The 14,493-nt window shown below is 34.7% G+C and overlaps 2 protein-coding genes and 1 non-coding gene across 3 annotated transcripts in view; 1 reads left to right on the top strand and 2 right to left on the bottom strand.

Annotated features, from left to right (window-relative positions):
• Positions 1–727, bottom strand: part of LOC128865413 (glutamate receptor ionotropic, kainate 2) — a 62,131-nt gene extending 61,404 nt beyond the window's left edge. The window contains exon 1 of the mRNA XM_054105774.1: positions 545–727. The gene's annotated coding sequence lies outside the window, so the exon portion shown is untranslated. The remainder of the gene's footprint in view (positions 1–544) is intronic.
• A 3,034-nt stretch (positions 728–3,761) lies between these two features.
• On the bottom strand, positions 3,762–4,174 carry LOC128864597 (uncharacterized). Its single transcript, XM_054104348.1, has 2 exons — positions 3,958–4,174; positions 3,762–3,904 (listed from the first exon to the last, which is right to left on the bottom strand). The coding sequence occupies exons 1-2, from the start codon at positions 4,136–4,138 to the stop codon at positions 3,780–3,782; spliced, it is 306 nt and encodes a 101-aa protein (XP_053960323.1). The 5' UTR covers positions 4,139–4,174; the 3' UTR covers positions 3,762–3,779.
• A 6,786-nt stretch (positions 4,175–10,960) lies between these two features.
• Positions 10,961–11,124, top strand: LOC128865477 (U1 spliceosomal RNA). Its single transcript, XR_008454816.1, has one exon. It is a non-coding gene; the product is annotated as a U1 spliceosomal RNA (small nuclear RNA).
• The last annotated feature ends 3,369 nt before the right edge of the window (positions 11,125–14,493 follow it).

The raw sequence follows: 14,493 nt of genomic DNA, 5'->3' as shown, positions 1-14,493 counted from the left end.
GATAAATCGAACAGCGCCTGTTTTAATTAGTTCGAGTTATCGCGAGTGCACTGTATGTACATATATTTTTTTAAGCTTCTTCAGACAAAAATCACTATCGTAAAGAGGAACTCATGAAGGAACTAATGCCAAAAAAATTAGCACTCAGCTATAATAAATCACATAATTCTAGAAAAAATTAACATTCATAAAGTGACTTATAATTCGATACACTCAGCTGCTGAAAAATGTGAATAAACTGTTTATTCAATCGGATGTTTACTAATTTTTAAATGCCACCACCACATTAAAGTTCTGAGCGCTTTTTTGTCTGCGGCTCTTTTACAAGAATATTTTACAGCCAACGTATCTGCAAATATTGTATAATATTATATTTCATTGCCAGCAATACCTCAAAAAACGACGGCAAATATTAAATGTTGATTTTAATATCGGAGAGCCAGGATGCAAAAGTCATCGGAGTTTATACTCTCTCTTTTAAATGACGTATTGTGAATGAAATCCGAACAAATGCAAGTAAAATGTTAAATGATATTTTTCTCACCTAACGGAAAATCTCATAATTTCTGCAAATGGCGTCGTATGATTACCGTCGACACTTGTGAACTAAACAAACAGACAAGCAACGGAGCGCTAGAGGTCCAAATAAAGATTTCTATCACTCAAAATTATTTTTTTTTTATTTTGTACAACAATCGGACGATTAGTTTTGCGCCACAAAGAAATAACTTTTGTGCCAAAACCTGAAAGAGATGTCTAGAGATGGCAAAAAAATAAAAAGAATCGATTAATTAATCATATGATTAATTGCAGAAGTAAAATAATTGATTTGCGATTAATTGCAATTAATAAGAATTAATCGATTAATTGTCAATTTAAAAAATATAATGATAAAACAATTGAGACCCCTGTTTCAAAAAGCTACGATAATGCATTAAAATAATTAAAAACAATTTACTTGAAAAAATTCTTTTATTAATTCATTCATTCATTTAAACATATAATTTTATAAAGGAAATTCATATGCGTTTACATACACAGTTATATGAATATTTTTTTCAAAAAGTTTAAAAAAATATTTGACAAAAATTGAAAATACTGTTGTGATTATTTTTTTACACATTTTACAAATTATTAATTCATCCCCTTATTTTTTATTTAGCCAAGTTTGTAGAAATAATAAGTTTGACAGCCGTTTAGTTGTCAGTCGGTTTCTTTTTAATGTTGCGGTGGATCCGGCCTTGGAGAACAATTGTTCCGCAGGCACTGATGTGCCAATCAAATGGCAATAATTTTTAGAGACTTCATAGAGCTTCGGATAAACCGTTTTCATGTCATCCCAAGCATCTACTACGTTCAATTTAAGTGGCAAAACTTGGGAGTTTAAATAAAAAGAGAGCTCATCTTGAGGTTGCACATCGTCACATGCTCTCTTTTTTTTTTGTGCGCTAGAGTTTTGTGTGGAGCCCAGAAGTCAAAATCGTGTTCTGATTCCATCGATGACTCTCTTGCTGTTTCCATATTGTCATCATTTTTGGTCATTTCAGCACGAATGTATCGTAATACCGACGCCAAAGCCACCGGATCCTTAAGAGAATGCAGTTGGATGCAGCTAAGAGAAAAGACTGTTCTATGGTGGCAAATCTTTTATCAAACTGCTTTAAAATTTCTTGCTTCAGTTTTTGTGCTGCTGGTTGACATGGGTGAATTTTCGAAGTTTGCTCATGACCGCAATGAACTAGTGGTATTATTTGGCTGAGAGTTCCATGTCGTTCGGCACTTATCTGCACTGTCATGGCCTCTAAAGGTCTTAAAATTGTACATATTTCCATTAGTTCATCCTTCTCTCTTGACGTTATCCTGGGCGGAGAATCCGGGTAATTTAACAAAATTTGGCTGACGTAGGCGCTAAGTTTGATGAACCGCTCGATCATATAATAGGTGGAATTCCAGCGCGTATTTACATCTATTAAAAGTTGTAAAAATTTACCCTCTGGTACGCCAGCAACTGCTTGCACCTTTCGCATGTCGTCATTGGCTTTAACGCTGCGTTTGAACCATTTCACAATTGTTTTGCATTTTAAAACAATGCCTTGTACAGCAGAAATATCTAATGAATTCGAACAAACCAAATTCAGCGTGTGGGCGAAACATAGAATATGACGATTTTTTCCGAATTTTTCATAGATTGCATTGACAATATTTCTTGCATTGTCTGTGACAACAGCCTTAACTTTATCTTCCTCAATAGAAAATGTTTTCATTGTATAGGACAAAATCTCAGATATATGGGAAGCTGTATGGGACTCATTCAATTCATACACACCAATTGTTCCATTAAATGGCTTTGTTTCAAGCAACCCATGAACGGTTATTCCCAACATGCTTTTCATGTCTATATTAGTCCATATATCAGTGATCAGGGTTACACAATGCAAATTTGAAAGCAATGACACACATTTTTTTTCCTCTTCATACAGTTTATCAATTTCAGCTTTTATCGTGTTCCTTGATGGGACTTTGTTAAGTGGGAAATTTTGCTTCATAAAGTCTAAGAAGCCAGCACCTTTAATAAAAGTTAAATGTTTTAGAATAAAATAATAGAACAATTAATGAACACAAAACATACCTTCGACAAAGGTAAACGGCAAATTATCTTTGACGATCATGTGCATGATTCCATGTGTAATTTTGTTGCTTTTTGTTCCGGAGAAATAGCTTCGAATGTTGGTGAATGCTTGTAAAATTAATGGCTGACTGGCGCTACTACTCGGCCTATCATCTATGTTACCTTCGCATACATTTGTCATATCGACCACAGTATCCACACTATTTTCATCAATGGTTTCACTGTCATCGTCAATTGTTTTGGAATCAAGCTATAAAAAAAAGGAAAACAACTAGAGTAACTGCGGGTATTGTGGTATACCCATTTTATTTTCGTCTATAAAATCGTTAAATTTTATTTGATTTGAATGAAAATTTATCAATAATATGCTACCGTTATTAAGTTCAAATAAACCTAGCTTCAAAAGCCTTAGAGCCGCGAGTTTCAGAAATATTTAAGAAAGTACTGCAAAAGACGGAAACAAGCCCTTGAAGAAATTGGCGGGTAATGTGGTATACCTTATTCTGGTAATGTGGTATAGTATACCACATTACCCGCATATGATGCTTTTAATAATAAGTCAGTTACTTTTGATTGGTAACTAAAATTTTATTGCGAACCATTTAAAAAAGGAATATGAACTGAATTAAAACATATTGAACAAAAATATTTTAAGCTTCAATTGACAAAAAACGCAACAATAAAATTCATAGCACTTGTAAGAGTATTACTTACAATATTACTTACAAGAATCGCAAAGAAAAATAGCACTTCGATTGGGAATACACTTTTCGTGGGCCCAAATTTGTTCGCATTGCAGACAAGAGGTCCAAGGCTTCATTATTATATCCTGCCCATAAATTTTGCCACAGTAGTTGCAAGACGATTCTTTTGTTGGTGGAACATCTGGAAACTCCTCTTCACTGTCACTTGAATGCGAGTCAACAAACGATTTGGTAGAAATATTTTTTTTATTAGAGGGTTTTGGGGATGGATTAATGTTAATGCTTTCAATGCTCTGTAACAAATTACACTTATAAGCGAAGTTGTTAAAACAGTTGCCTTTGTTTTCCGGCCTTTCCGATTAGGTGGTGGATCTCATAGCTTTGGTGGTGGAGATATTTCCCAGGGAGTGACGAGTCTTCGGCTTGTGCTTGCTTCTATAAACAAATTAAATAGCGTTCCTAAAATTTCCATAGATTTTATTTCGAAACTTACGAATTTCAGGCTCAATTTCCATGGCTGATGCGCTTGGGGTTTCTTCTGTTGTTGAATTTATAGTTTCAACTGGATCCTCTGAGAAGACAATATATCTAGCAAGATTTTTTATATTTAAAACTGAATTGTACCTGATGATGATGAGTTCCCAGCTATAAAATCTGCATCTGTGAAAATATGTTTATCAAACGGATAAATTCCCGTGGCTTTAAAACCATTTATTGCAATTTGTCCAGTTTGAACCCTCAAATAAGCCTTAGTAAATAGTCCTGCGATATCAAAATGTGTAACTTTTCTGCCCTGTTCACGCATAAATCGTCTTATTTTGTCATTATAGTACTTCTTAAAAGGTCCCATAAAAGCCTTATACAACGGTTGAAGTTTGTGTGTTGAATGGGGTGGCAAAGAAAGTATAGTCACATTGTGTTCGCGAGCTAGATCAGTAACTTCTATATTGCGTGTGTGGCTATAATGCCCATCTAATATAAGAAGCAGAGGTTCAGACGGAGATGGTTTCGTTACGCTTAAAAAATGCCTGAACCATTTCGTGAAGATGGGAATCTGAACCCATCCAGACAAATGGCACGCCGAGCTTGAGCTAGGGGGAGCGTCTTTCATTAGAAGAGGGTTATGGTTTTTTCGTGGAAAGATGAAAAATGGTGGTACGAAACCACCTCCTGCGCTCATGCAAGTGATGACTGTAACAAGCGATCCTCGCTCAGCTGAAGTCATTGTTCCAATCTGTTTTTTTCCTTTCCGAGCGATTATTTGTGCCTGTTGCGAAGGAACTACTGATATTCCGGTTTCGTCAACGTTCCAGATACGAGAAGGCGGAAAATTATGTTTTGCGTTTTCTTCTTCCAGCAATTTGAAAAATATATCAACATTTTCTCGAGAAAAACCACGTACACGGTCGACGCTTGTTCCAGTTGGCTTTCGAAAACTCAGAACATTTCGGTGTCGGTTACAGAAGCCTTTTAGCCAATCCTTGCCAGTGCACTCTTTAATAACGGAGAACTTATTGGGAATGTTGTTTTTTGTGGCAATTTGATAACACAATGACCGCACGTCTGCGCGTGTTAGTCCCCAGTACCTTGACTCCATTTCTAGTAAATATTTAACTAAGTCATTCTCAATTTCCGCTGTTAAAATCGGAGCCCGGCCAAGTTTAGTTGTCAACAGCTCCTCGATGGATTTCTCGCTTCTTGCCATGCGGTGCAGAGTGGTATGGGGGACACTAAATGTCTTGGAAGCAAAGAGAATACCCATTTCACCTTTTCTAACCGCTTGGATAGCTTTTTTCATATCCTCTGCTTTCCATTTTGGTATTTCACCTTTCTTCGGCATTTTTTTGATCGAGAGGGTAATATGGTACACTATACCACTTTAGCCGCCTTTACCTATCCCACAATAGCCGCATTAGAGTTTGAACAAATTAATTTTGAATAATTAAATATCGACCAAATATACAAAAATATTGCTTATTTGCTTCACTAGTATTAAACTCACTTATTACTTCCCGATGGATAAATGCAGTTTAAAGCACAGGATTTTAATTTGCCAGAAATTTTCCACTGAGCACAAAAAAATGTCAACCACACGACCACGCGATTTTTTTACAACTGACTCATTGTATGCCTTGCAAATAGGGACACGAAAAAAATATCGATACTTATTGGTACCGAGTATATTCGTTATTGATACCTATATTTTATACTTGATACTTTTGTTTCGATATTTGTACTTAACAAGTATCTCTGGAACGGTATCGAGTAAAAAAATTACGCGGAAGTACGTGAACCACGCCACTCAATTTGCGACGCCACTTCATAAACGACAGGAAAAAAGTGAATTATCATTTAAGTAAATTTGATTTAAAGTTAAAGTAAGTATTAAAGCTATTATTATGTGCACTTTATTAAAATTTGTGTCGTTAGAAGAATGCCGCCAAGCCGAAGCAATGTTTGGGGATATTTTACCAAACTATCCAACGACGAGGTGAGGGGCAAGACTTGCTTCAAAACTATCAAATCATCAGGAAACACCTCAAACATGCATAAGCATATAAAGAGCCACCCCGATGCGATGTATGTATATTGTTGTCTCAATTTTAAAAGCTCATACACCACTTGATGCCGAAAATGACATCTATGCGGAAAATATATGTGAGTCACCTAACAAAAAAGGCAACTGTCCATTACACAATCAATGGAACCCAAATTTTCGTATTCGGATGGCGGAAAAGATCATTTAAAACTCTGCAAGTTGTTGCTTTACTTTATTTGCGCCGACAAAAGACCATTTGATATCGTAAAAGGGCGTGGATTTAACAAATTGATGAAGAAAGCCTGCCCATCATTTAAAATTCCAAGCGTTGATACGCTAAAAGCTCAATTGGATGATTTTTATACCATAATGCATTCTAAAATTCAAAGCACATTTGAAAATGTAGCTCACGTGGCACTAACATGTGATGTTTGGACCGAGATGATGACTGTTACCAGTTATTTAGGAGTTACTGCTCATTTTTTGCATAATGATAGTCTTATGCCTCGTTGCATAGCCACCGTTGCTCTAGATGAAAGGCATACTGGTGAATACATAGCTGCAAAATTGAATGAAATTTGTACAAGCATGCCCATCAATACAGAAAAAATATCTGCGATAGTGACAGACAATGACGCGAACATAACAGCAGCTACAACAATTTTTCTTGGGAAAAACCATCACTTGCCTTGCTTTGCCCATACACTAAATCTCATCGCTGAATCTGCAATGCCAGTTAATGACTTCAATTTATTAATAAGCAAAGTGCGTGACATTGTAAAATACTTCAAGAGCAGTGTAATTGCCAGCGATGCGTTACGAGAAAAGCAAGCTCGCTCTTAACCTCTTAAACTGATTATGGATGTAAAGACACGGTGGAATTCCGTTTATTATATGCTCCAGAGATTTATTGAGCTAACGCCTATAGTATATCAAGTCTTAATGTTGAATGTTAAAGCACCGCCCATACTCTCAGCTTTAGAAATTCAAAATATTAAAACATTGATGAGTGTTTTGAAACCACTAGAATATGTTACCAAAGAGCTGTCGGGTGAACGATATGTGACTATAAGCAAAATTATACCGATTGTGAATTGCCTGAAGGCGCAGATTAATGATGTATATGTGCCTGTAGGTGAGGACTACGATGATATGACAGTACTACATGCGGTAAAAAAAGAAATGATTAAACAAATAGAACGCCGATTCGGATGCATTGAAGAAAACTACTTAATTTCAATTTCTTGTTTACTGGATCCGAGATTCAAAAATATCCCTTTTAAAGACAAGTTAGCTTGTGCGAAATCAATTAAGTTACTAAGGCAATATATAATATAACATCCAGTTCAAGTGTTCACTCGAGTGAAAATGAAAGTGATTCTTCCATAGAATCAGCATACGATTTTTGGAGTCACTATAAGAAGTTGGCGCACACAGAGAAGCTGCATAAAAAACCATGTTCTGCATGACGAATTAAGTCGGTACCTTTCTGCCAAGGTGGATTTAATAAGGTGACAGCATTCACCCAGCTGAATTTTTCGCCGTAGGTATGGCTTACGTCAAAATGATATGCTTTGTTTGTATGTATTGGTATGTTTACATTCGTATGTTTACATTTGCTTGCTGATTTTGACATGATGCTTGCACCAAACGCAACAACAAATACATGTAGGGTTTTACTTATATGTGTTTGCTGTCACCTGTAATAAATTCGCCTTGCTTTCTGCCCAGGTTTCGCCGCTCTCTATCGACCCTTTAAAACAATGGGATGACATGAAAGTGGTATATCCAAAACTATACAACATGGCAAAGAAGTATTTGGGAATTCCTGCGACATCTGTGCCCTCTGAACGTTTGTTCTCTAAAGCTGGAAGTACTGTGACAAAAACTCGCAACCGACTTTCACCGAAAAGGCTTGACAAGCTGCTGTTCCTAGGGGATTGTACGGAGGAGGAGTGGGATATTTAAAAATAATGTAAAAAAATAGATTTGGCGCAAATAAATAAATACTCGATACCTTGCAATATCGATACTTAAGTTCCGATATTTTAATGAGTACGATTCTTTTCTTTTGATACTACTCATGAGTACATGATCGATACTTTACATTCGATATCGTGTCCCTACTTGCAAAACACAAATCAAATCACGCGTTCTTAAGATTCTGAGAATGCCGAAATATCTAACTTGGTCCCGTTATTTCCACGACTTTAGTTTTCGAATAAAGCTGCTATACCACATTACCCACCTATACCACAATACCCGCAGTTACCCTATTGATCTTACATTATACTTATCAACTTCAGCTGCATGTTTCAATTTCAAATGCTGGAACATGTTTGAAGTGTTGTTTGAAAATTTTAACTTTTTTTTGCAAAAATTACAAACAACCAGGTTGAAATATTTCCACGCTTTACTTTTGATGGAAGCCATTTTGAGTAATATAAGAATCTTAGTGATGAAAGAAATAACAAAGAAACAATGCTGCCACGCACAACGATTATTTTGCCAATTAATCGATTAAAATTGCAATTAATTGAAAGTAAGTCTACGATACAATTAAATCATTAATTGTTCAAAATTAATCGATTATTTCAATCTTTGCGATTAATCTTGCCATCACTAGAGATGTCTCGTTAGTTTTTCATATTGGAAGTTGTTGTTTCAGGTAGAGCGGTAATTTTTCCTTCATTCACAACACACATACAGTTAAGGAAAAAACTCTACATACACCCCCTTATTTTGTATTTCTAAGATATTCGTAAGGTAAATTAATAAAGCGTTTGCATTAATATTCAAAGGACCAAAAACAAAGTTTATTTACAGAACAAAAAGCTAATTCAAAAGCATAACAATAACAGAAATAACAAAAACAATAAAAATTCATGAGAAAAAAGTCTACATACAGTGTTAAAAATCGAATAGAATATTTGATTTCTTTTAAATAAATAAAAGATAACGATATATTTTTAATATTTTATAGGACCACCCTGGGCTCCAATAACCGCCTGAAGACGACGTTGCATAGACATCACCAAATTCTCCGTAATACTGGGCGCAATTTCCGACCATGCCTGAGTTAGGGCAGTTTTCAGTGTTTCACGACTTCTGATATCATATTTGCGAGCAGATTTTTCCAAAACGTCCCAAATATGCTCAATTGGATTAAGGTCTGGTGACTGGGGAGGTGTTTTGAGTTGTCTTGGTGCATGATAAAGAAGCCAGTCTCGAACAATATGCGCAGTATGCTTGGGGTCGTTGTCTTGTTGGAAAATCCATTGGTTTCCCAGGCCCAAGCTTTCCACAGATGGCTTCAGATTTTGTTCCAATATTGTCTTATACTATCTATCTATCCATAACGCCTTCAACAAAAACCAATCGACCAACTCCAGATGCCGCCATAGCTCCCCACACCATAACACTACCCCCACCATGTTTCACAGTAGGTATAATATTTTTGGGATCAAGTGCAGTATTCGGTTTTCGCCAAACCTTGTTTCGGCCGTCATTCCCGAAAATATTATACTTACTTTCATCAGTAAATATAACTTTCTTCCAAAAATCCATTCCTTTCTGTAAATGTGCCTTAGCAAAATCCAGGCGAAGTTGACGATTCTTGGCTGAAATAAATGGCTTTTTGCGTGCTGTTCTACTTTTAAAGCCGCTATCATGCAAAACGTTTATTACTGTTCTTGATGAAACAGTAATATTCGAACATCTTGCAAGGTATTCGGCTAGTTTTGGGGCACTTATTTTTGGATCTTTGTGGACTTCCTTAAGGACACTACTGACATCGCGTCTTGAAAGCTTCTTCGGCCTTCCAGATCTTGGCTTGTTTGCGGTACTGTTGGTTTTTTTATAGTTTTTGACAATAGTTTGCATTGTAGAGCGACTTAATTTTACTATTTCAGCAATTTCCCCGTAAGATTTGTTTTCTTTTCGAAGAATAACCACCAAATTTCGAACTGATTGCTGAATTTATTTTCTATTTGCCATTTTTAAAGTTAAAACGTGTTTTATAAATCGCTTTCTGAATTTAAATAATTGTAATGTTTGACAGATAAAGCAAATCAAGAAAACTAACGGGTTTTTTCCCTTTAAGTTCTTCATTTTCCAATGTATTTTAAGAGTTGCCAAAGCTGTATGTAGACTTTTTCCCCACCAACTTCTATGTTTATCGCCAATAGTTTATAAGTTACCAATATTTTCAAACTTTTTTTTCTTCCAACATTCTTAATTATTAATGTCGTAAACATTCACATCAAAATTATGTTGAATATTATCACTAGTTCTCTAGAAGTTGAAAATAGTCGGGTGTATGTAGAGTTTTTTCCTTAACTGTATTGCATTGACTTACATGTATACATATGTATGTACAAACGTCACTTTAATCGTTCTTTACTAGAATTGCAATCCATTGTCGAACACCTTTCTTGTATTTAAAAGGTACTTTTATTTTAATTATGGGTTGGCTTACTAAATTATATTGAATATTAACTACAATTTACCATTTATGCTTTCTATAATATTGTAATAAGCCAGTCTACTTCAATATTTATTGGGTATTTCTACTTACATACATACGAGTATACATACAACAAAGCTGGACACAATAAACAGGTGGCAGAAGTAGGTGCAATTCTGATTTTTCTCTACTTATTTGGTCTCTAATTATCAAATTTTGTTTAAGTTACTCTGAACTGTCAAATTTTGTTTATATTTAGAAGTTGACAATCTATGTATGTAGGTAGCAAATTCATACATATGTATATCTTTTTAAAGCCATAACATACTTTCAGGTTTGTCACCAATCACGACTGAATGTTAATCTTATTTTGTTGTATATGCTTAGGTAGCCGCTGTAAACGTACGCTACCTCTTTATTATGCCCTGTAGCAGAGCGTGTGACTAGCACAATGCATGGATTTGTGTGTATACAAGTAAATCAACCACTAAAAATAGAATTGTGCCAGAATTTGTATTCGAAATTTTCGTTCACCAGTTTGACTTCGAATTTTTCGTGTTTGTTATTCTCAGATGTTTTATGAGAGTTATGGCTTAAGAAGTTGGTTGTGAGCGAAGGAAAGCATACTTACCTGGCGTAGAGGTTACCGTGATCATGAAGGCGGTTCCTCCGGAGCGAGGCTTGGCCATTGCACTTCGGCTGAGTTGACCTTCGCGATTATTCCTAATGCGAATAACTCGTGCGTGTAATTTTTGGTAGCCGGGAATGGCGTTCGCGCCGTCCCGACGTTAATGAATAAATTCAAACTTTAATTTAGAGTGTGGTGGTATTATATTTAATTAAGTGATATAGTGAAGGATTAAGTCTTCCCACTTTCAGCAGTAAATTTTTTATGGTTGAAAGTAAGGAGAAGCATGATTGTTGTTATAATTCAAAAAGTAAATGACTTTGTTGTGTCGTGTAAAATCATCTCTATCAGTCATTCGTTTTTTCTATGGAAAATTAAATAATTATTTCTATTTTCAGATTAAAATGTTGTTTAAGTAAGGGCCATTTAGTAGTTATTACTGTGGATCAAATTTTGTACTTTTTTAGTAGATTTTTTGGTGGAAAAAAAATCCAATACAATTTATGAGCACTTTATTGCTCGATTATGATCTTTCTAATTTTCATTGGAGTAGAAAGACTAATATTAGAAATTCAATAAACTAAAATATTGAAATGTCCGGAATCATATTTTATGGCTATTTTAAAAATATGTTTTTAAAAAATTTCCTATGTTTTTTACAACAGTGCCACGGACAAAATTTTAGACACTTTGACATCAATTTAAAAAAATCATTTGCTGCGAGTAAATAAGATTTTTCTGTGATACTGCAGATAATATTTTCTTCATTCAAAAGAAATGAGGTTTTAAACAGGCTGCCTAAACTTACTCCAGAAAATATCATAAATAATAATAATCAAATAAATGTATGTATTATACTTTGACAAAAGCAATCAGCAACAAGAAAAATTTATCACAACTCGAGAAACTCCAAATGTTCAGAAGAAGCAAAAAACAGTTTCTGTAAAATTGATTGTAAGCCAATTTTGCAGAAGTTTTATGAATTTTATATTTACTCTGATGGAAATAAAACATATTTTTAAATTATGGCAGTTTTGCGAATACTGGAATACTTATCTGAAATCAAAGTTTATTTTCCCTTTAAAACTTCCTTCCCAGCAAAACCTGCGTGACCGAAACTCTAACACAATTCCACATTTTTGTATGTTACAAACACATATGTATGTATGTATCGACTTTTTTCTGGTTCTACGTCACCTTTGGAAAATGTGTAAGCAGTATGCAAACTTTATTCATAATAAAACAAAAAAAAGGACAAGTGGCTATCAAAGCAATAAGTCAAAAAGATCAAAGTAGGCCGAGATCAAATTGTCAAAAGCTGATTGATATTTATATTGTGCGCGCGAATTTCGGTATAAAACGTTATAATTAAAGTTAAAAGTTATAATTATATATAATTATTATACAATATTGTATTGTGGTATTTTTGTTGTGTTTTGCTGATTAAAAAAGAGGTAAGTATGATGAATAAAAAACATTCGCAAATTTAATGAGCTGAGCGAGAATAGGGAGTGAAGGGCAAGTGCGGAACAATATTCGCGAATGCTTAGTGTTTGTGATGATACAGGTGGTATAGTGAAATTTTTTTTGGAGGAGAGTAGCTCAGACTATTCCAATGTATCAGTAATGGCCATAAGTGAAACTAGTGATAGTGCTCCCGAAAATGATATGGTGGAATGTGATAGTGCGCTTGAAATAAAAAATGGGCTATAGAAAATAGGGTGTCCCATAATGTAGTTACACATCACACTTCAAGTGCTTAGGAGAATAGGCGTCAAAGATTTGCCCCTATCGGCTAAAACTCTTTTTAAAACAAATAATAAAAAAGCTGTGATTCAATCCATTCCAAGTGGGGAATTTTTATATCGCGGTATCTAACACCATTTTAAAATAGGCGCATTTGCTTTTCTTCACGATAACGATGAAGTAAACATTGATGGGCTTAAGTTGTGTAACAGTTCAAGTAAAGTTTTGTGGCCCATCCTTGGAGCAATCGTTGGCTTTCCAAACGAGTACCTTTTTACCATTGATTGCTTTTCTGGAACGGAAAACCCGTAGAACGTCAATGATTACTTGAAAGATTTTTGTGAGGAAGTAATTTATTTGAAAGAAAACGGACTTCAAGTGGGATCAAATCCCATAAAGAAAAAGTTTGATATCCATTTATTTTGCTGTTATACACCTGCCCGTGCCTTTGTCACAGGTGTACAATCTCACAATGGTAAAAATAGTTACTCTAAGTGTGATCAAGTAGGAAGTTATGTAAATAAAAGAATTTGTTTTTCGAAAAAAGTTCATAGCCTACGCTCTGATGTTTCTTTTAAATATAGAGCAGAACCGGCACATCATAGTTATACTTTTAGAACTTGCGAAAGCATTTTGGAAAAATCAGGTTTTAAAATGGTGTCGCAATTTCCACCTGATCCAATGCACCTAGTCGATCTTGGTGTAACTAAAAAGTTGACTCAGTTGTTAATGAAAAGAGCTAATGTTACTAAAATTAATAAAAAAATTAATTTTTTGTCAAAATATGTTCCTACAGAATTTGGTCGTGTGTACAGGGACTTCAATGAAATCAATAATTGGCAATCGACGGAATACAGACAATTTTTATTGTATATATATTAGGAATTTTCGTATTAAAAGACTGTATTGGTAGTGATTTTTACTTTCCTCCTATTGCACACTGGAATACGGCTATTATGAAGCCAAAAATCATTAAAAACTGAAGCAGACATCGTAGCACAGAATATTTTGCAGGAGTTTGCTTATTTGTTTGGGCAAATCTTTGGTGACTATTTAGTTAGTTATAATGTGCATGGGTTGTTGCACATAACATATTATGCTGGGCAGTATGGAACTCTTGATAGTTTTTCGGCATATATGTGAGTTCGAAAACTATATGCAATATTTAAAGAAAATTGTTAAAAAGCCAAACAAAATTCTTGAGCAAATATATTTTAGGCTAGAAGAAGGAAATGATGTCGACAATATTTCAAAAATTGGTGCTTTCAAAATTGATCACAAAAAAGAAAAATATTTTACTGTTTTAGCAGAAAAGTTGGGCCTGTCAAAATAATAGCTGTAGATGATTATTTGATAGGATACAGTTTTGGCAAATTAGAAAACTATTTTGACCAACCGGTACAATCTTCTCCGGCACTAGGTATAATACTAGATGATCAATTAGGTAATGAAGTAATAAAAATACCCAAAGAGGGCATTGCATACAAATACTTTTGCATACCCCATGAAGGCAAATACCTACTTATGTCAGTTCTGCATCACCTTTTTCACGTTTTTGAAAATTAGATTTAACATTTAAAATATTAGAAAATTTGATACTGCTGTTTTTTTTTATGTTATTATTACAGATATGGAGTTTTTGTTCGGCAAAGAAAGTATTGGCATTGAGGGTGAACTGCCAGTTGGCGACAAGGGTATTTTAAATGCATACATATATATCGCACCCTAAATACAAAAGGGTCACAGCTCAAAATGAGCAGAAGCTCAAATATGAACGAGACG

Source organism: Anastrepha ludens, chromosome 5 (genome assembly GCF_028408465.1).
Source record: "Anastrepha ludens isolate Willacy chromosome 5, idAnaLude1.1, whole genome shotgun sequence".
Taxonomy (NCBI): Eukaryota; Metazoa; Arthropoda; class Insecta; order Diptera; family Tephritidae; genus Anastrepha; species Anastrepha ludens.
This window is presented reverse-complemented; position numbering and strand designations above follow the sequence as displayed.